The 22,415-nt window shown below is 46.9% G+C and overlaps 1 protein-coding gene across 1 annotated transcript in view; it reads left to right on the top strand.

The window, feature by feature from the left end:
- LOC124020698 (oxysterol-binding protein-related protein 3-like) overlaps nt 1–22,415 on the top strand; it is a 94,228-nt gene that overhangs the window by 36,215 nt on the left and 35,598 nt on the right. Inside the window, exons 4-10 of the mRNA XM_046335946.1 lie at nt 3,565–3,618; nt 6,533–6,646; nt 8,176–8,328; nt 8,730–8,856; nt 9,488–9,594; nt 21,726–21,821; nt 22,083–22,248. Of these exons, the coding sequence (XP_046191902.1) occupies nt 3,565–3,618; nt 6,533–6,646; nt 8,176–8,328; nt 8,730–8,856; nt 9,488–9,594; nt 21,726–21,821; nt 22,083–22,248 (817 nt within the window). The remainder of the gene's footprint in view (nt 1–3,564; nt 3,619–6,532; nt 6,647–8,175; nt 8,329–8,729; nt 8,857–9,487; nt 9,595–21,725; nt 21,822–22,082; nt 22,249–22,415) is intronic.

Raw genomic sequence — 22,415 nt, 5'->3', positions numbered from 1 at the left:
TAAGTAGAGATGGATACAGATGACCTCAGTAGAGATGGATACAGATGACCTCAGTAGAGATGGATACTGATGACCTCAGTAGAGATGGACACAGATGACCTCAGTAGAGATGGACACAGATTATCTAAGTAGAGATGGATACAGATTATCTAAGTAGAGATGGATACAGATGCCCTCAGTAGAGATGGATACTGATGACCTCAGTAGAGATGGAACAGATGACAGTAGAGATGGATACTGATGACCTCAGTAGAGATGGATACAGATGACCTCAGTAGAGATGGATACTGATGACCTCAGTAGAGATGGATACAGATGACCTCAGTAGAGATGGATACAGGTGATCTCAGTAGAGATGGATACAGAATATAAGTAGAGATGGATACAGATGATCTCAGTAGAGATGGATACAGATGACAGTAGAGATGGATACAGATGACCTCAGTAGAGATGGATACAGGTGATCTCAGTAGAGATGGACAGAGATGACCTCAGTAGAGATGGAACAGATGACAGTAGAGACGGATACAGATGACCTCAGTAGAGATGGATACAGGTGATCTCAGTAGAGATGGATACAGATTACCTCAGTAGAGATGGATACAGATGACAGTAGAGATGGATACAGATAACCTCAGTAGAGATGGATACAGATGATCTAAGTAGAGATGGATACAGATGACCTCAGTAGAGATAGATACAGATAACCTCAGTAGAGGTGGATACAGATGATCTCAGTAGAGGTGGATACAGATGATCTCAGTAGAGGTGGATACAGATGATCTCAGTAGAGACGGATACAGATGACAGTAGAGATGGATACAGATGCTCTAAGTAGATATGGATACAGATTATCTAAGTAGAGATGGATACAGATGGCTTCAGTAGAGATGGATACAGATGACCTCAGTAGAGATGGATACAGATGACCTCAGTAGAGATGGATACAGATGACCTCAATGGAGATGGATACAGATGACCTCAGTAGAGATGGATACAGATGACCTCAGTAGAGATGGATACAGATGACCTCAGTAGAGATGGATACTGATGACCTCAGTAGAGATGGATACAGATGACAGTAGAGATGGATACAAATGACTTCAGTAGAGATGGATACAGATGACAGTAGAGATGGATACAGATGACTTCAGTAGAGATGGATACAGATGACCTCAGTAGAGATGGATACAGATGACTTCAGTAGAAATGATACAGGTTATCTCAGTAGAGATGGATACAGATGACCTCAGTAGAGATGGATACAGATGACCTCAGTAGAGATGGATACAGGTGACAGTAGAGATGGATACAGATGACCTCAGTACAGATGGATACAGATGATCTCAGTACAGATGGATACAGAAGCCCACAGTAGAGATGGATACAGATGACAGTAGAGATGGATACAGATGACCTCAGTAGAGATGGAACAGATGACAGTAGAGATGGATACAGATGACCTCATTAGAGATGGATACAGATGACCTCAGTAGAGATGGATACAGGTGACAGTAGAGATGGATACAGATAACCTCAGTAGAAATGGATACAGATGATCTAAGTAGAGATGGATACAGATGACCTCAGTAGAGACGGATACTGATGACCTCAGTAGAGATGGATACAGGTGATCTCAGTAGAGATGGATACAGAATCTAAGTAGAGATGGATACAGATGACAGTAGAGATGGATACAGATAACCTCAGTAGAAATGGATACAGATGATCTAAGTAGAGATGGATACAGATGACCTCAGTACAGATGGATACAGATGATCTCAGTACAGATGGATACAGAAGCCCTCAGTAGAGATGGATACAGATGACAGTAGAGATGGATACAGATGACCTCAGTAGAGATGGAACAGATGACAGTAGAGATGGATACAGATGACTTCAGTAGAGATGGATACAGATGACCTCAGTACAGATGGATACAGATGACCTCAGTAGAGATGGATACATATGACAGTAGAGATGGATACAGATGACCTCAGTAGAGGTGGATACAGATGATTTCAGTAGAGATGGATACAGATGACAGTAGAGATGAATACAGATGACCTCATTAGAGATGGATACAGATGACAGTAGAGACGGATACAGATGACTTCAGTAGAGATGGACACAGATGACCTCAGTAGAGCTGGATACTGATGACCTCAGTAGAGATGGATACAGATGACTGTAGAGATGGATACAGATCATCTAAGTAGAGATGGATACAGATGACCTCAGTAGAGATGGATACAGATGACCTCAGTAGAGATGGATACAGATGACAGTAGAGATGGATACAAATGACCTCAGTAGAGATGGAACAGATGACAGTAGAGATGGATACAGATGACAGTAGAGATGGATACAGATGACTTCAGTAGAGATGGATACAGGTGACAGTAGAGACGGATACAGGTGATCTAAGTAAAGATGGATACAGATGACCTCAGTAGAGATGGATACAGGTGATCTCAGTAGAGATGGATACAGATTACCTCAGTAGAGATGGATACAGGTGATCTCAGTAGAGATGGATACAGGTGATCTAAGTAAAGATGGATACAGATGACCTCAGTAGAGATGGATACAGGTGATCTCAGTAGAGATGGAACAGATGACAGTAGAGATGAAACAGATGACAGTAGAGATGGATACATATGATCTCAGTAGAGATGGATACAGATGACCTCAGTAGAGATGGAACAGATGACAGTAGAGATGAAACAGATGACAGTAGAGATGTATACAGATGACCTCAGTAGAGATGTATACAGATGACCTCAGTAGAGATGGCTACATATGACTTCAGTAGAGATCGATACAGATGATCTCAGTAGAGATGGATACAGATGACAGTAGAGATGGATACAGATGACAGTAGAGATGGATACAGATGACCTCAGTAGAGATGGATACAGATGGCAGTAGAGATGGATACAGATGATCTCAGTAGAGATGGATACAGGTGACAGTAGAGATCTATACAGATGATCTCAGTAGAGATGGATACAGATGACAGTAGAGATGGATACAGGTGACAATAGAGATGGATACAGATGACCTCAGTAGAGATGGTTACAGATGACCTCAGTAGAGATGGTTACAGATGACCTCAGTAGAGATGGATACAGATAACAGTAGAGATGGATACAGATGACAGTACAGATGGATACAGGTGACAGTAGAGATGTATACAGATGACTTCAGCAGAGATGAATACACCCTTTTTCCTAGTGCACTACATTTTTGACCAGAGTCTTGTGGACAAGCCCTGACCAAAACTAGTACACTGTAAAGGAGGGAGAGAGGGAGGGAGGGGGAGAGGGATGGAGAGAGAGAGAAATGTCTGAGAGTACAGATATTAATAAATGTATTAACTACACAGAGAGGGTGAATCCATCAGGCTCCTCACAGAGAGGTTGAACCACTGCCCAGAGGATGACTTGTGTGTTTCTCATCCCTCTCTCTCTCCCTTTCTCTCTCAATCTCTCCATCTCTGTCTCTATCTTTGTCTCTCTATCTCTTAATCTATATCTCTTGTTTTTCTCTTATCTTCTACAGAGATACTTCTACTTGGACAAGGGCATCCTGAAGTATGCCAAGTGTGGTGCTGACGTGAGTACAAAGATCTGCTGCCCCTCTGTCCCCATTCTGTCTGCTAGGACACTCATCAATCACACACAGCTATCACAGAAAGCACATCAGACTGACTTTCTCTCCTACAGCATCTCTGACTTTCTCTCCTACAGCATCTCTGACTTTCTCTCCTACAGCATCTCTGACTTTCTCTCCTACAGCATCTCTGACTTTCTCTCCTACAGCATCTCTGACTTTCTCTCCTACAGCATCTCTGACTTTCTCTCCTACAGCATCTCTGACTTTCTCTCCTACAGCATCTCTGACTTTCTCTCATACAGCATCTCTGACTTTCTCTCCTTCAGTTTTTTGGGGGGAACAATTGTTTATTGATTTTTAAAAGGGAACATTAAAAAAAATGTAAACACATTAGAAAAAGGGTGGAGGCAACCAGTAATGTTATAGTACAAACTAAAGTAAACTAGAGTATGTGAGAAAGGATGTTACAGTAAGATCTCAGGTTCTGAGATACTGCTGGGGCTGGGTTGTCAGGTCCTGAGATACTGCTGGGGCTGGGTTGTCAGGTCCTGAGATACTGCTGGGGCTGGGTTGTCAGGTCCTGAGATACTGCTGGGGCTGGGTTGTCAGGTTCTGAGATACTGCTGGGGCTGGGTTGTCAGGTCCTGAGATACTGCTGGGGCTGGGTTGTCAGGTTCTGAGATACTGCTGGGGCTGGGTTGTCAGGTCCTGAGATACTGCTGGGGCTGGGTTGTCAGGTTCTGAGATTGAGATACTAATGGGGCTGGGTTGTCAGGTCCTGAGATACTAATGGGGCTGGGTTGTCAGGTTCTGAGATACTGCTGGTGCTGGGTTGTCAAGTTCTGATATAGTGCTGGGGCTGGGTTGTCAGGTCCTGAGATACTGCTGGGGCTGGGTTGTCAGGTCCTGAGATTGAGATACTGCTGGGGCTGGGTTGTCTGGTTCTAATATACTGCTGGGGCTGGGTTGTCAGGTCCTGAGATTGAGATACTGCTGGGGCTGGGTTGTCTGGTTCTAATATACTGCTGGGGCTGGGTTGTCAGGTTCTAATATACTGCTGGGGCTGGGTTGTCAGGTTCTAATATACTAATGGGGCTGGGTTGTCAGGTTCTAATATACTGCTGGGGCTGGGTTGTCAGGTCCTGAGATTGAGATACTGCTGGGGCTGGGTTGTCTGGTTCTGAGATACTGCTGGGACTGGGTTGTCAGGTCCTGAGATTGAGATACTAATGGGGCTGGGTTGTCAGGTTCTAATATACTGCTGGGGCTGGGTTGTCTGGTTCTGAGATACTGCTGGGACTGGGTTGTCAGGTCCTGAGATTGAGATACTAATGGGGCTGGGTTGTCAGGTTCTAATATACTGCTGGGACTGGGTTGTCAGGTCCTGAGATTGAGATACTAATGGGGCTGGGTTGTCAGGTCCTGAGATTGAGATACTAATGGGGCTGGGTTGTCAGGTCCTGAGATTGAGATACTAATGGGACTGGGTTGTCAGGTCCTGAGATTGAGATACTAATGGGGCTGGGTTGTCAGGTCCTGAGATTGAGATACTAATGGGGCTGGGTTGTCAGGTCCTGAGATTGAGATACTAATGGGGCTGGGTTGTCAGGTTCTGAGATACTGCTGGGACTGGGTTGTCAGGTCCTGAGATTGAGATACTAATGGGACTGGGTTGTCAGGTCCTGAGATTGAGATACTAATGGGACTGGATTGTCAGGTTCTGAGATACTGCTGGGGCTGGGTTGTCAGGTCCTGAGATACTGCTGGGGCTGGGTTGTCAGGTCCTGAGATTGAGATACTAATGGTGCTGGGTTGTCAGGTTCTGAGATACTGTTGGGACTGGGTTGTCAGGTTCTGAGATACTGCTGGGACTGGGTTGTCAAGTCCTGAGATTGAGATACTAATGGTGCTGGGTTGTCAGGTTCTGAGATACTGATGGGGCTGGGTTGTCCGGTTCTGAGATACTGCTGGGACTGGGTTGTCCGGTTCTGAGATACTGCTGGGACTGGGTTGTCAGGTTCTGAGATACTGCTGGGACTGGGTTGTCAGGTTCTGAGATACTGCTGGGACTGGGTTGTCAGGTTCTGAGATACTGCTGGGACTGGGTTGTCAGGTTCTGGTTATTAATGTTCCTGTCTTTCAGATTGAGAAGGGGAAGTTACACGGCTGTGTTGACATGGTTATTAATGTTCCTGTCTTTCAGATTGAGAAGGGGAAGTTACACGGCTGTGTTGACATGGTTATTAATGTTCCTGTCTTTCAGATTGAGAAGGGGAAGTTACACGGCTGTGTTGACATGGTTATTAATGTTCCTGTCTTTCAGATTGAGAAGGGGAAGTTACACGGCTGTATTGACATGGTTATTAATGTTCCTGTCTTTCAGATTGAGAAGGGGAAGTTACACGGCTGTATTGACATGGTTATTAATGTTCCTGTCTTTCAGATTGAGAAGGGGAAGTTACACGGCTGTATTGACATGGTTATTAATGTTCCTGTCTTTCAGATTGAGAAGGGGTTACACGGCTGTGTTGACATGGTTATTAATGTTCCTGTCTTTCAGATTGAGAAGGGGAAGTTACACGGCTGTGTTGACATGGTTATTAATGTTCCTGTCTTTCAGATTGAGAAGGGGAAGTTACACGGCTGTATTGACATGGTTATTAATGTTCCTGTCTTTCAGATTGAGAAGGGGAAGTTACACGGCTGTGTTGACATGGTTATTAATGTTCCTGTCTTTCAGATTGAGAAGGGGAAGTTACACGGCTGTATTGACATGGTTATTAATGTTCCTGTCTTTCAGATTGAGAAGTTACACGGCTGTATTGACATGGTTATTAATGTTCCTGTCTTTCAGATTGAGAAGGGGAAGTTACACGGCTGTATTGACATGGTTATTAATGTTCCTGTCTTTCAGATTGAGAAGGGGAAGTTACACGGCTGTATTGATGTGGGTCTCTCTGTTATGGCCATTAAGAAGTCAGCCCAGTGCATTGATCTGGATGCAGAAGAAAACATCTATCACCTGAAGGTATATGACTGACTGATGGAGTCATGGACTACAGACAGCAGCCCCCTGCAGCTCCCAGGTTGAGGGGTGACTGATGGAGTCATAAACTACAGACAGCAGCCCCCTGCAGCTCCCAGGTTGAGGGGTGACTGATGGAGTCATAAACTACAGACAGCAGCCCCCTGCAGCTCCCAGGTTGAGGGGTGACTGATGGAGTCATGAACTACAGACAGCAGCCCCCTGCAGCTCCCAGGTTGAGGGGTGACTGACTAATGGAGTCATGAACTACAGACAGCAGCCCCCTGCAGCTCCCAGGTTGAGGGGTGACTGATGGAGTCATGAACTACAGACAGCAGCCCCCTGCAGCTCCCAGGTTGAGGAGTGACTGACTGATGGAGTCATGAACTACAGACAGCAGCCCCCTGCAGCTCCCAGGTTGAGGGGTGACTGATGGAGTCATGAACTACAGACAGCAGCCCCCTGCAGCTCCCAGGTTGAGGGGTGACTGATGGAGTCATGAACTACAGACAGCAGCCCCCTGCAGCTCCCAGGTTGAGGGGTGACTGATGGAGTCATGAACTACAGACAGCAGCCCCCTGCAGCTCCCAGGTTGAGGGGTGACTGATGGAGTCATGAACTACAGACAGCAGCCCCCTGCAGCTCCCAGGTTGAGGGGTGACTGACTGATGGAGTCATGAACTACAGACAGCAGCCCCCTGCAGCTCCCAGGTTGAGGGGTGGGGTTCAGAGGACTAACAACACAGGTTATTCAGAATAGTCTAGTGTCCACTCCAGGGCCCGTATGTATCAAGCTTCTCAGAGTGCTGATCTAGGATCAGTTTTGCTTTCCGATCATAGTGAATAAAATGACATGGACAAGATCAGGACTCCTACTCTGAGAATACTGACCCAGGAACAGTTTGTTCTTCTAGAAGACCCTTGACTAACCTAAACGAACAATAGAGCAGGAAATATGTCTGTACTACTACAGTACTTTACCTTAGTGGGTTTTTCATCCCCTTGAGAATCCTTGTCTGACTGCAGCCCTCCCCTCTCTCTCTCTCTCCTCCCTCCCCCTCTCTCTCTCTCCCCCCCCCTCTCTCTCTCTCCCCCTCTCCCTCCTCTCTCTCTCCTCTCTCCCCCTCTCTCTCTCTCCCTCCCTCCCCCTCTCTCTCTCCCCCTCTCCCTCCTCTCTCTCTCCCTCTCTCCTCTCTCCCTCCTCTCTCTCTCCCTCCCTCTCTCTATTCTCTCCCTCCTCTCTCTATCTCTCACTCCCTCCCTTCCCCTCTCCCTCTCTCTCTCTCTCTCTCTCTCTCTCTCTCTCTCTCTCTCTCTCCCTCTCTCCCTCCCCTCTCTCCCTCCTCTCTCTCTCCCTCCCTCTCTCTCCCTCCCTCTCTCTATTCTCTCCCTCCTCTCTCTATCTCTCTCTCCCTCCCTCCCTCCCTCTCTCTCTCTCTCTCTCTCTCTCTCTCTCTCTCTCTCTCTCTCTCTCTCTCTCTCTCTCTCTCTCTCTCTCTCTCTCTCTCTCTCCCTTCTCTCTCCTGCCATAGATCAAGTCACAGGAGCTGTTTGATGAATGGGTGTCTAAGCTACGCCACCATCGGCTGTACCGTCAGAATGAGATTGCTATGTACCCCCAGGAGAAGGCTTACTACTACCCCCACTTCCCCCCTCCCGGGTCCCCCGGTGTGGCTGATAGAACGGTACTACACCACACACACACACACACACACACACACACACACACACACACACACACACACACACACACACACACACACACACACACACACACACACACACACACACACACACACACACACACACACACACACACACACACACACACTGTGCTCTATGTAGTTGAATGGGCCTGTGATATGAAAGATGTCATTAGTTAACAGACTATTTTAAGACCAAAGAGATGGTGTTTAATATGAAAACGCCTGTTACTGTTGTATCTCTCATTCTGTTATTCTCTACAGAGTGCTGTTGCAGATATACACATGACAGACAGTCATGCCAGCAATTTGTATTCATAGAAAAAAGCACAGATGTTGTTTATAGTGTGTGTGTTGATGGGGGTTGACTTGTGTGTGTGTAGCGGCATGTGTCTCTAGCCAGGCAGGCATCGGTCCATGCTGCAGGTAGCTTCCCTGTGACCTGTACCAGCCAATCCAAGGTGGCCGCCTGGCTGCAGTCCTCAGACCACATGAACAAGTGCTCTAAAGGTACACACACACACACAGTCTTGTATAACTAAACTTGTGGGGACACACAATTCAAAATCCCATTCAAAGTCCCCTTTCCTAACCTTCAACCTAACCTTAACCCTGAACTTAATTCTTACCATAACACTAATTCTAACTTGAACCCTAAACCCCCTAGAAATAGCATTTGACCTCGTGGGGACCAACAAAATGTCCCCCGTTGGTAAAGTCTTTGTTTACTATTGTTGTGGAGATTTCTGGTCCAGTCCAGTTAAACACCTCCACACACACACACTTACTCCCTCTCATGTTAATTCTCCCTCGCTCTCGCTTCCTCTCTCTCAGTGTGAGTCCTACCTGTTGGAACTGAACCATCTCTCTCTCTCACTCTCTCTCTCACTCTCTCTCACTCTCTCTCTCTCTCTCTCTCTCTCTCTCTCTCTCTCTCACTCACTCACTCACTCACTCACTCACTCACTCTCTCACTCTCTCACTCTCTCTCCCTCTCTCTCTCTCTCTCTCTCCACTCTCTCTCTCTCTCTCTCTCTCTCTCTCTCTCTCTCTCTCTCTCTCTCTCTCTCTCTCTCTCTCTCTCTCTCTCTCTCTCTCTCTCTCTCTCTCTCTCTCTCTCTCTCTCTCTCTCTCTCTCCAGACATGTCAGTGTGTGAGTCCTACCTGTTGGAACTGAACCATCTGCTACAGAGTATGGAGGTCATCCACCGCACCTACTCAGCTCCAGCCATCAACGCACTACTGCAGGTCACATACTGTGTGTGTGTGTGTCAGAGGGGCTGTGGGTGTGTGTGTGTGTGTCTCATGGGGTGTTTGTGTGTGTGTGTGTGTGTCTCATGGGGGCTGTGTGTGTGTGTGTCTCGCATGGGGGCTGTGTGTGTGTGTGTCTCGCATGGGGGCTGTGTGGGGCTGTGTGTGTGTGTGTGTGTGTGTGTGTGTGTGTGTGTGTGTGTGTGTGTGTGTGTGTGTGTGTGTGTGTGTGTGTGTGTGTGTGTGTGTGTGTGTGTGTGTGTATGTGTGTGTCATGGGGGCTGCGTGTGTGTGTGTGTGTGTGTGTGTGTGTGTGTGTGTGTGTGTGTGTGTGTGTGTGTGTGTGTGTGTGTGTGTGTGTGTGTGTGTGTGTGTGTGTGTGTGTGTGTGTGTGTGTGTGTGTGTGTGTGTGTGTGTGTGTGTGTGTGTGTGTGTGTGTGTGTGTGTGTGTGTGTGTGCGTGCGTGTGTCATGGGGGCTGTGTGTGTGTGTGTGTCATGGGGGCTGTGGGTGTGTGTGCTACACCTCTGCTTAGAACTAGACGTTCAGTATAACTGGAAGAAATCTAAGATGTGTCAAATGAATTATATCCAGGGTTCCTGCTGTTTATTTGGTTTGCTGGCTAAGTGGCTAGATGTCCAGATGAAGCTTCCTGGTTACAGCAGAGACATTCAATCCCCTCCTGGATCAAGTTCCCTGTTGACTAAATAGTTTTTTACATTGAGCCCCTTGTGGACACCTCCAGTAATACCGTAAACCCTGGCACAGTACAGAAATGGTATAACGGTGTGGATACCGCCCACCCCTAGACCAGGCTTTAGTCATCACTATCCATCTGGCCTGACAGACCATATGCTGTATGCCTATAAGCTCAGTGGCCAGTTTATTAGGTACACCCATCTACTACCCGGTCGGACCGGGGGTGCACCGGGTCAGCAACAATGTTCAGAGACGCTGTGGCTTTCAAACGTTGATCATTTGGTATCGAGGGACCTAACGTGTGCCAGGAAAACATTCCCCACACCATTACACCACTGCCAGCAGCCGGTACCTTTGACGCCTGGCAGGATGGAGCCATGGACTCATGCTGCTAACGCCAAATCCTGACTCTGCCATCTGCATGGCACAACAGGAACCGGATTTATCGGACAAGGTGGTGTTGTGTATGAATTGTTACTCACTTGTATAACATGGTGGGATATCCACTGAGTATACAAAACATGGGTGAAAGATATGATCCCTTATTGATGTCACTTGTTAAATCCACTTCAATCAGTGTAGATGAAGGGATGTTAAAGAAGGATTCTTAAGCCTTAAGTGCCTTTGAACAGGGTATGGCAGTAGGTGTCAGGCGCACCAGATTGTGTCAAGAACTGCAACGCTACTGGGTTTTTCATGCTCAACAGTTTACTCTGTGTATCAAGAATGGACCACCACCCAAAGACATCCGGCCAATTTGACACAACTATGGGAAGCATTAGAGTCAACATGGGCCAGCATCCCTGTGGAACGCTTTGGACACCTTGTAGAATCAACATGGGCCAGCATCCCTGTGGAACGCTTTGGACACCTTGTAGAGTCAACATGGGCCAGCTTCCCTGTGGAACGCTTTGGACACCTTGTAGAGTCAACATGGGCCAGCATCCCTGTGGAACGCTTTGGACACCTTGTAGAGTCAACATGGGCCAGCATCCCTGTGGAACGCTTTGGGCACCTTGTAGAGTCAACATGGGCCAGCATCCCTGTGGAACGCTTTGGACACCTTGTAGAGTCAACATGGGCCAGCATCCCTGTGGAACGCTTTGGACACCTTGTAGAGTCAACATGGCCCAGCATCCCTGTGGAACGCTTTGGACACCTTGTAGAGTCAACATGGGCCAGCTTCCCTGTGGAACGCTTTGGACACCTTGTAGAGTCAACATGGGCCAGCATCCCTGTGGAACGCTTTGGACACCTTGTAGAGTCAACATGGGCCAGCATCCCTGTGGAACGCTTTGGACACCTTGTAGACTCCATGTCCTGATGAACTGAGGCTGTTCTGAGGGCCAAACAGGGTGTACCTCAATACAAGGTGTTCCTAATGTTTGGTATACTCAGTAACAATGGACAGCCGACTTCAACTTGAATCTAGTCTGTAGACTGATGACAGTAGTAATCTAGTCTGTAGACCGATGATGGTAGTAATCTAGTCTGTAGACTGATGGTGTAGGCTGATGACAGTAGTAATCTAGTCTGTAGACTGATGATGTAGGCTGATGACAGTAGTAATCTAGTCTGTAGACTGATGACAGTAGTAATCTAGTCTGTAGACTGATGGTGTAGGGTGATGACAGTAGTAATCTAGTCTGTAGACTGATGGTGTAGGCTGATGACAGTAGTAATCTAGTCTGTAGGCTGATGACAGTAGTAATCTAGTCTGTAGACTGATAATATAGGGTTGATGACAGTAGTAATCTACTCTGTATACTGATAATATAGGGTTGATGATGGTAGTAATCTAGTCTGTAGACTGATAATATAGGGTTGATGACAGTAGTAATCTAGTCTGTAGATTGATAGTGTAGGGTGATGACAGTAGTAATCTAGTCTGTAGACTGATGGTGTAGGGTGATGACAGTAGTAATCTAGTCTGTAGACTGATAATGTAGACTGATGACATTAGTAATCTAGTCTGTAGACTGATGGTGTAGGGTGATGACAGTAGTAATCTAGTCTGTAGACTGATGGTGTAGGGTGATGACAGTAGTAATCTAGTCTGTAGACTGATGGTGTAGGGTGATGACAGTAGTAATCTAGTCTGTAGACTGATGGTGTAGGGTGATGACAGTAGTAATCTAGTCTGTAGACTGATAGTGTAGGGTGATGACAGTAGTAATCTAGTCTGTAGACTGATGATGTAGGGTGACGACAGTAGTAATCTAGTCTGTAGATTGATAGTGTAGGGTGATGACAGTAGTAATCTAGTCTGTAGACTGATAGTGTAGGGTGATGACAGTAGTAATCTAGTCTGTAGACTGATGATGTAGACTGATGATGGTAGTAATCTAGTCTGTAGACTGATGATGGTAGTAATCTAGTCTGTAGACTGATGACAGTAGTAATCTAGTCTGTAGACTGATGGTGTAGGCTGATGACAGTAGTAATCTAGTCTGTAGACTGATGGTGTAGGCTGATGACAGTAGTAATCTAGTCTGTAGACTGATGACAGTAGTAATCTAGTCTGTAGACTGATGGTGTAGGGTGATGACAGTAGTAATCTAGTCTGTAGACTGATGGTGTAGGGTGATGACAGTAGTAATCTAGTCTGTAGACTGATGGTGTAGGGTGATGACAGTAGTAATCTAGTCTGTAGACTGATGGTGTAGGGTGATGACAGCAGTAATCTAGTCTGTAGACTGATGGTGTAGGGTGATGACAGTAGTAATCTAGTCTGTAGACTGATGACAGTAGTAATCTAGTCTGTAGACTGATGGTGTAGGGTGATGACAGTAGTAATCTAGTCTGTAGACTGATGATGGTAGTAATCTAGTCTGTAGACTGATGGTGTAGGGTGATGACAGTAGTAATCTAGTCTGTAGACTGATAGTGTAGGGTGATGACAGTAGTAATCTAGTCTGTAGACTGATGACAGTAGTAATCTAGTCTGTAGACTGATGGTGTAGGGTGATGACAGTAGTAATCTAGTCTGTAGACTGATGGTGTAGGGTGATGACAGTAGTAATCTAGTCTGTAGACTGATGATGGTAGTAATCTAGTCTGTAGACTGATGACAGTAGTAATCTAGTCTGTAGACTGATGGTGTAGGGTGATGACAGTAGTAATCTAGTCTGTAGACTGATAGTGTAGGGTGATGACAGTAGTAATCTAGTCTGTAGACTGATGGTGTAGGCTGATGACAGTAGTAATCTAGTCTGTAGACTGATGACAGTAGTAATCTAGTCTGTAGACTGATGGTGTAGGGTGATGACAGTAGTAATCTAGTCTGTAGACTGATGACAGTAGTAATCTAGTCTGTAGACTGATGGTGTAGACTGATGACAGTAGTAATCTAGTCTGTAGACTGATAGTGTAGGGTGATGACAGTAGTAATCTAGTCTGTAGACTGATAGTGTAGGGTGATGACAGTAGTAATCTAGTCTGTAGACTGATGGTGTAGGGTGATGACAGTAGTAATCTAGTCTGTAGACTGATGATGTAGACTGATGACATTAGTAATCTAGTCTGTAGACTGATGGTGTAGGGTGATGACAGTAGTAATCTAGTCTGTAGACTGATGGTGTAGGGTGATGACAGTAGTAATCTAGTCTGTAGACTGATGGTGTAGGGTGATGACAGTAGTAATCTAGTCTGTAGACTGATGGTGTAGGGTGATGACAGTAGTAATCTAGTCTGTAGACTGATAGTGTAGGGTGATGACAGTAGTAATCTAGTCTGTAGACTGATGACAGTAGTAATCTAGTCTGTAGACTGATGGTGTAGGGTGATGACAGTAGTAATCTAGTCTGTAGACTGATGGTGTAGGGTGATGACAGTAGTAATCTAGTCTGTAGACTGATGATGGTAGTAATCTAGTCTGTAGACTGATGACAGTAGTAATCTAGTCTGTAGACTGATGGTGTAGGGTGATGACAGTAGTAATCTAGTCTGTAGACTGATAGTGTAGGGTGATGACAGTAGTAATCTAGTCTGTAGACTGATGGTGTAGGGTGATGACAGTAGTAATCTAGTCTGTAGACTGATAGTGTAGGGTGATGACAGTAGTAATCTAGTCTGTAGACTGATGACAGTAGTAATCTAGTCTGTAGACTGATGGTGTAGGGTGATGACAGTAGTAATCTAGTCTGTAGACTGATAGTGTAGGGTGATGACAGTAGTAATCTAGTCTGTAGACTGATGGTGTAGGGTGATGACAGTAGTAATCTAGTCTGTAGACTGATGACAGTAGTAATCTAGTCTGTAGACTGATGGTGTAGGGTGATGACAGTAGTAATCTAGTCTGTAGACTGATGACAGTAGTAATCTAGTCTGTAGACTGATGGTGTAGACTGATGACAGTAGTAATCTAGTCTGTAGACTGATAGTGTAGGGTGATGACAGTAGTAATCTAGTCTGTAGACTGATAGTGTAGGGTGATGACAGTAGTAATCTAGTCTGTAGACTGATGATGTAGACTGATGATGGTTGTAATCTAGTCTGTAGACTGATGATGGTAGTAATCTAGTCTGTAGACTGATGACAGTAGTAATCTAGTCTGTAGACTGATAGTGTAGGGTGATGACAGTAGTAATCTAGTCTGTAGACTGATGACAGTAGTAATCTAGTCTGTAGACTGATGATGGTAGTAATCTAGTCTGTAGACTGATGACAGTAGTAATCTAGTCTGTAGACTGATGATGGTAGTAATCTAGTCTGTAGACTGATGACAGTAGTAATCTAGTCTGTAGACTGATAGTGTAGGGTGATGACAGTAGTAATCTAGTCTGTAGACTGATGACAGTAGTAATCTAGTCTGTAGACTGATGGTGTAGGGTGATGACAGTAGTAATCTAGTCTGTAGACTGATGGTGTAGGCTGATTACAGTAGTAATCTAGTCTGTAGACTGATGGTGTAGGGTGATGACAGTAGTAATCTAGTCTGTAGACTGATGGTGTAGGGTGATGACAGTAGTAATCTAGTCTGTAGACTGATGGTGTAGGGTGATGACAGTAGTAATCTAGTCTGTAGACTGATGGTGTAGGGTGATGACAGTAGTAATCTAGTCTGTAGACTGATGATGCTAGTCTTTTGCCTACATGTTTTTCATCATGCCACGTATTCAAGTGATTGCAGCTATTTCCAAGAAGAGTCTACTTATAATAACTGGGATATGTGGTGGTGTTTTCCTACTGACCCTAGTTGATTGCACTGACTGTAAGTCTCTCTGGAGAAGAGTGTCTGCTACAGTACATGACTCAAATGTAAATGTAGCAGAGACATGTTTATCATTCCATCCAGATGCAGTGTTAAAAGCTGGTCCTCTTTCATCATCTGATTCCACATTGTAAACGAAAGGCATTTATTTACTTTGTAGTGTTCTTCAGGAATGCCAGGTTGATGAAGGTATTACTGAAACAATGTGTACTTTTATAGTTACTGACGTAGAAGTGCACTTACTGGATGTATCCCAAATGGCATCCCTATGTAGTGCACTGGTCAAAAAGAGTTCACTATATAGGGAATATGGAGGCATTTAGGACGTATCGATAGTTACTGACATAATGTCATGTTTGTCATTTATTGTCATGTCTTGTCCCTGTGCTCCCCATGCTATTCGTTTCCCTCTGCTGGTCTTGTTTGGTTCTATCCCTCTCTCTCCCCCTCCCTCTCTCACTCTCTCGCTCTCTCTTCTCTCTGTCGTTCCGTTCCTGCTCCCAGCTGTTCCTATTCCCCTAATCATCATTTAGTCTTCCCACACCTGTTCCCGATCCTTTCCCCTGATTAGACTCCCTATTTATTCCTTTGTGATCCGTTCCTGTTCCATCGGTTCCTTGTTTTGTATTCCATGCTGTGATTGCGTTTCGCCCTGTCCTGTCGTGTTTTTTGCCGTGATTGTGTATCACCCTGTCCTGTCGTGTTTTGTGCCTTCTTCAGACGCTGCGTGTGAGCAGGTGTCTCAGTCGACTACGGCCTGCGCCTACCCGAAGCGACCTGCAGTCTGTGGCCGCTTCTCCAGTTGTTTTCCCTCTACAAATCTAGAGGATTTCAGTTATTCCGTTTTGAACATTAATAAACTCTGTTTCTGTTAAGTCGCGTTTGGGTCCTCTTTCACCTGCATGACAGAAGGAACCGATCAAAGAATGGACCCAGCGACTTCAGACGCTCGTTACACTGCCGTCGAGATCCAAGGAGCCATGCTCGGCAGACACGAGCAGGAATTGTCCGCTGCTCGCCAGGCCGTGGAAAACCTGGCTGCTCAGGTTTCCGACCTCTCTGGACAGTTCCAGAGTCTACGTCTCGTGCCACCTGTTACTTCCTGGCCTGCCGAGCCTCCAGAACCTAGGGTTAATAACCCACCTTGCTACTCCGGGCAGCCCACTGAGTGCCGCTCCTTTCTCACGCAGTGTGAGATTGTGTTCTCTCTCCAACCCAACACATACTCTAGAGAGAGAGCTCGGGTTGCTTACGTCATTTCACTCCTCACTGGCCGGGCTCGAGAATGGGGCACAGCTATCTGGGAGGCAAGGGCTGTTTGCTCTAACGATTTCCAGAACTTTAAAGAGGAGATGATTCGGGTTTTTGACCGTTCAGTTTTTGGTGGGGAGGCTTCTAGGGCCCTGGCTTCCTTATGCCAAGGTGAACGGTCCATAACGGATTATTCCATTGAGTTTCGCACTCTTGCTGCCTCTAGTGAGTGGAACGAGCCGGCGCTGCTCGCTCGTTTTCTGGAGGGACTCCACGCTGTGGTTAAGGATGAGATTCTCTCCCGGGAGGTTCCTTCAGATGTGGACTCTTTGATTGCTCTCGCCATCCGCATAGAACGACGGGTAGATCTTCGTCACCGGGCTCGTGGAAGAGAGCTCGCATCAACGGTGTTTCCCTGCTCCGCATCGCAACCATCTCCCCCTCTGGCTTTGAGACTGAGCCCATGCAGCTGGGAGGGATTCGCATCTCGAATAAGGAGAGGGAACGGAGGATCACCAACCGCCTGTGCCTCTATTGTGGAGTTGCTGGACATTTCGTTAATTCATGTCCAGTAAAAGCCAGAGCTCATCTGTAAGCGGAGGGCTACAGGTGAGCGCAACTACTCAAGTCTCTCCATCAAAGTCCTGTACTACTTTGTCGGTCCACCTACGCTGGACCGGTTCGGGCGCTACATGTAGTGCCTTGATAGACTCTGGGGCTGAGGGTTGTTTCATGGACGAAGCATGGGTTCGGAAACATGACATTCCTTTCAGAGAGTTAGATAAGCCTACGCCCATGTTCGCCTTAGATGGTAGTCATCTTCCCAGTATCAGATTTGAGACACTACCTTTAACCCTCACAGTATCTGGTAACCACAGTGAGACTATTTCTTTTTTGATTTTCCGTTCACCGTTTACACCTGTTGTTTTGGGTCATCCCTGGCTAGTATGTCATAATCCTTCTATTAATTGGTCTAGTAATTCTATCCTATCCTGGAACGTTTCTTGTCATGTGAAGTGTTTAATGTCTGCCATCCCTCCCGTTTCTTCTGTCCCTACTTCTCAGGAGGAACCTGGCGATTTGACAGGAGTGCCGGAGGAATATCATGATCTGCGCACGGTCTTCAGTCGGTCCCGAGCCAACTCCCTTCCTCCTCACCGGTCGTATGATTGTAGTATTGATCTCCTTCCGGGGACCACTCCTCCTCGAGGTAGACTATACTCTCTGTCGGCTCCCGAACGTAAGGCTCTCGAGGATTATTTGTCTGTGTCTCTTGACGCCGGTACCATAGTGCCTTCTTCCTCTCCGGCCGGGGCGGGGTTCTTTTTGTTAAGAAGAAGGACGGTACTCTGCGCCCCTGCGTGGATTATCGAGGGCTGAATGACATAACGGTTAAGAATCGTTATCCGCTTCCCCTTATGTCATCAGCCTTCGAGATTCTGCAGGGAGCCAGGTGCTTTACTAAGTTGGACCTTCGTAACGCTTACCATCTCGTGCGCATCAGAGAGGGGGACGAGTGGAAAACGGCGTTTAATACTCCGTTAGGGCATTTTGAGTACCGGGTTCTGCCGTTCGGTCTCGCCAATGCGCCAGCTGTTTTTCAGGCATTAGTTAATGATGTTCTGAGAGACATGCTGAACATTTTTGTTTTTGTCTATCTTGACGATATCCTGATTTTTTCTCCGTCACTCGAGATTCATGTTCAGCACGTTCGACGTGTTCTACAGCGCCTTTTAGAGAATTGTCTCTACGTAAAGGCTGAGAAGTGCTCTTTTCATGTCTCCTCCGTTACTTTTCTCGGTTCCGTTATTTCCGCTGAAGGCATTCAGATGGATTCCGCTAAGGTCCAAGCTGTCAGTGATTGGCCCGTTCCAAGGTCACGTGTCGAGTTGCAGCGCTTTTTAGGTTTCGCTAATTTCTATCGGCGTTTCATTCGTAATTTCGGTCAAGTTGCTGCCCCTCTCACAGCTCTTACTTCTGTCAAGACGTGTTTTAAGTGGTCCGGTTCCGCCCAGGGAGCTTTTGATCTTCTAAAAGAACGTTTTACGTCCGCTCCTATCCTCGTTACTCCTGACGTCACTAGACAATTCATTGTCGAGGTTGACGCTTCAGAGGTAGGCGTGGGAGCCATTCTATCCCAGCGCTTCCAGTCTGACGATAAGGTTCATCCTTGCGCTTATTTTTCTCATCGCCTGTCGCCATCTGAGCGCAACTATGATGTGGGTAACCGTGAACTGCTCGCCATCCGCTTAGCCCTAGGCGAATGGCGACAGTGGTTGGAGGGGGCGACCGTTCCTTTTGTCGTTTGGACAGACCATAAGAACCTTGAGTACATCCGTTCTGCCAAACGACTTAATGCCCGTCAAGCTCGTTGGGCGTTGTTTTTCGCTCGTTTCGAGTTTGTGATTTCTTACCGTCCGGGTAGCAAGAACACCAAGCCTGATGCCTTATCCCGTCTGTTTAGTTCTTCTGTGGCTTCTACTGATCCCGAGGGGATTCTTCCTTATGGGCGTGTTGTCGGGTTAACAGTCTGGGGAATTGAAAGACAGGTTAAGCAAGCACTCACGCACACTGCGTCGCCGCGCGCTTGTCCTAGTAACCTCCTTTTCGTTCCTGTTTCCACTCGTCTGGCTGTTCTTCAGTGGGCTCACTCTGCCAAGTTAGCGGGTCATCCCGGTGTTCGAGGCACTCTTGCGTCTATTCGCCAGCGCTTTTGGTGGCCGACTCAGGAGCGTGACACGCGCCGTTTCGTGGCTGCCTGTTCGGACTGCGCGCAGACTAAGTCGGGTAACTCTCCTCCTGCCGGTCGTCTCAGACCGCTCCCCATTCCTTCTCGACCATGGTCTCACATTGCCTTAGACTTCATTACCGGTCTGCCTTTGTCTGCGGGGAAGACTGTGATTCTGACGGTTGTCGATAGGTTCTCTAAGGCGGCACATTTCATTCCCCTCGCTAAACTTCCTTCCGCTAAGGAGACGGCACAAATCATTATTGAGAATGTATTCAGAATTCATGGCCTCCCGTTAGACGCCGTTTCAGACAGAGGTCCGCAATTCACGTCACAGTTTTGGAGGGAGTTCTGTCGTTTGATTGGTGCGTCCGTCAGTCTCTCTTCCGGGTTTCATCCCCAGTCTAACGGTCAAGCAGAGAGGGCCAATCAGACGATTGGTCGCATACTACGCAGCCTTTCTTTCAGGAACCCTGCGTCTTGGGCAGAACAGCTCCCCTGGGCAGAATACGCTCACAATTCGCTTCCTTCGTCTGCTACCGGGTTATCTCCGTTTCAGAGTAGTCTGGGTTACCAGCCTCCTCTGTTCTCATCCCAGCTTGCCGAGTCCAGCGTTCCCTCCGCTCAAGCGTTTGTCCAACGTTGTGAGCGCACCTGGAGGAGGGTGAGGTCTGCACTTTGCCGTTACAGGGCACAGACGGTGAGAGCCGCCAATAAACGCAGGATTAAGAGTCCAAGGTATTGTTGCGGCCAGAGAGTGTGGCTTTCCACTCGCAACCTTCCTCTTACGACAGCTTCTCGTAAGTTGACTCCACGGTTCATTGGTCCGTTCCGTGTCTCCCAGGTCGTCAATCCTGTCGCTGTGCGACTGCTTCTTCCGCGACATCTTCGTCGCGTCCATCCTGTCTTCCATGTCTCCTGTGTTAAGCCCTTTCTTCGCACCCCCGTTCGTCTTCCCTCCCCCTCCCGTCCTTGTCGAGAGCGCACCTATTTACAAGGTACATAAAATTATGGACATGCGTTCTCGGGGACGGGGTCACCAATACCTAGTGGATTGGGAGGGTTACGGTCCTGAGGAGAGGAGTTGGGTTCCGTCTCGGGACGTGCTGGACCGTTCGCTCATCGATGATTTCCTCCGTTGCCGCCAGGATTCCTCCTCGAGTGCGCCAGGAGGCGCTCGGTGAGTGGGGGTACTGTCATGTTTGTCATTTATTGTCATGTCTTGTCCCTGTGCTCCCCATGCTATTCGTTTCCCTCTGCTGGTCTTGTTTGGTTCTATCCCTCTCTCTCCCCCTCCCTCTCTCACTCTCTCGCTCTCTCTTCTCTCTGTCGTTCCGTTCCTGCTCCCAGCTGTTCCTATTCCCCTAATCATCATTTAGTCTTCCCACACCTGTTCCCGATCCTTTCCCCTGATTAGACTCCCTATTTATTCCTTTGTGATCCGTTCCTGTTCCATCGGTTCCTTGTTTTGTATTCCATGCTGTGATTGCGTTTCGCCCTGTCCTGTCGTGTTTTTTGCCGTGATTGTGTATCACCCTGTCCTGTCGTGTTTTGTGCCTTCTTCAGACGCTGCGTGTGAGCAGGTGTCTCAGTCGACTACGGCCTGCGCCTACCCGAAGCGACCTGCAGTCTGTGGCCGCTTCTCCAGTTGTTTTCCCCTCTACAAATCTAGAGGATTTCAGTTATTCCGTTTTGAACATTAATAAACTCTGTTTCTGTTAAGTCGCGTTTGGGTCCTCTTTCACCTGCATGACACATAAAGCACTGCACTCAGTGACAGGAGGAATTTTAAGATTTCTCTCTTCTCTTGAAGTTGTTTTGAATTATCTTGTATCTTTTCAGTTCTCTGCTTAATATAGAACACATCATTTTCTCTATCAGGCATTCCTTAAAATAAACTTTTCTCTCTCTCTCTCTCTCTCTCTCTCTCTCTCTCTCTCTCTCTCTCTCTCTCTCTCTCTCTCTCTCTCTCTCTCTCTCTCTCTCTCTCTCTCTCTACCTCTCTCTCTCTCTCTCTCTCTCTACCTCTCTCTCTCTCTCTCTCTCTCTCTCTCTCTCTCTCTCTCTCTCTCTCTTCTCTCTCTCTCTCTCTCTCTCTCACCTCTCTCTCTCTCTCTCTCTCTCTCTCCCTCTCTCTACCTCTCTCTCTCTCTCTCTCTCTCTCTCTCTCTCTCTCTCTCTCTCTCTCTCTCTCTCTCTCTCTCTTCTTTCTCTTTCTCTTTTATTCTATTCTATTCAGGCTTCTACATTTGACACCCCCAAAAAGGAAAAAAGGCCCCCAAGGAAATGGCGTGGTTCTAAAAACTATGGCAAAGATGTGAAAACAACACTGCAGGTGCTGTAAAAGGAAACACAGTCAGTTGAAATGTTTGAATAGTCGCCTTTTAAAAAACCTTTCATGTGGGTTAAACCCAACGGAGACCTTGGGTCAAAACGTTGCACGAGGGAACTGGGGGAACATTCATCAGTGTGTGGGTATCTGTTCTTTATTTCATGGATAGTTCACTTAACCTCTGTGCCTCAAAATGTGTGTGTTCATCCACTATTTGGAAAATGTTTGTCTGCTTGTCTGCTTCCTGTTCCTGTTCCATCCCAGGTTCCCAGTTGCATCTCATCTGGCTCCGTCCGTCTCCACGCCTCCAACCCCAACCTCTCTACTGCAGCCCTGGGGACTGCGAAGGCCTACCCTGAACCTCCCTATATGGACTCTCCTATAGACGTAGCCAAACTACAGGAGGACTTCTGCCGCGTCGCTAACAACCGTAAGTACTCTCTCTCTGTCTCCAACAACCAATACCTCCTAATAGGACATATTGTCACTAACAATCGTAAATACTCTCTCTCTGTCTCCAACAACCAATACCTCCTAATAGGACATATTGTCACTAACAATCGTAAATACTCTCTCTCTGTCTCCAACAACCAATAC

This window comes from Oncorhynchus gorbuscha, unplaced genomic scaffold (genome assembly GCF_021184085.1).
Source record: "Oncorhynchus gorbuscha isolate QuinsamMale2020 ecotype Even-year unplaced genomic scaffold, OgorEven_v1.0 Un_scaffold_879, whole genome shotgun sequence".
Taxonomy (NCBI): domain Eukaryota; kingdom Metazoa; phylum Chordata; class Actinopteri; order Salmoniformes; family Salmonidae; genus Oncorhynchus; species Oncorhynchus gorbuscha.
Note: the sequence above shows the minus strand (reverse complement) of the source record. Positions and strands in the feature narration are given on the sequence as shown.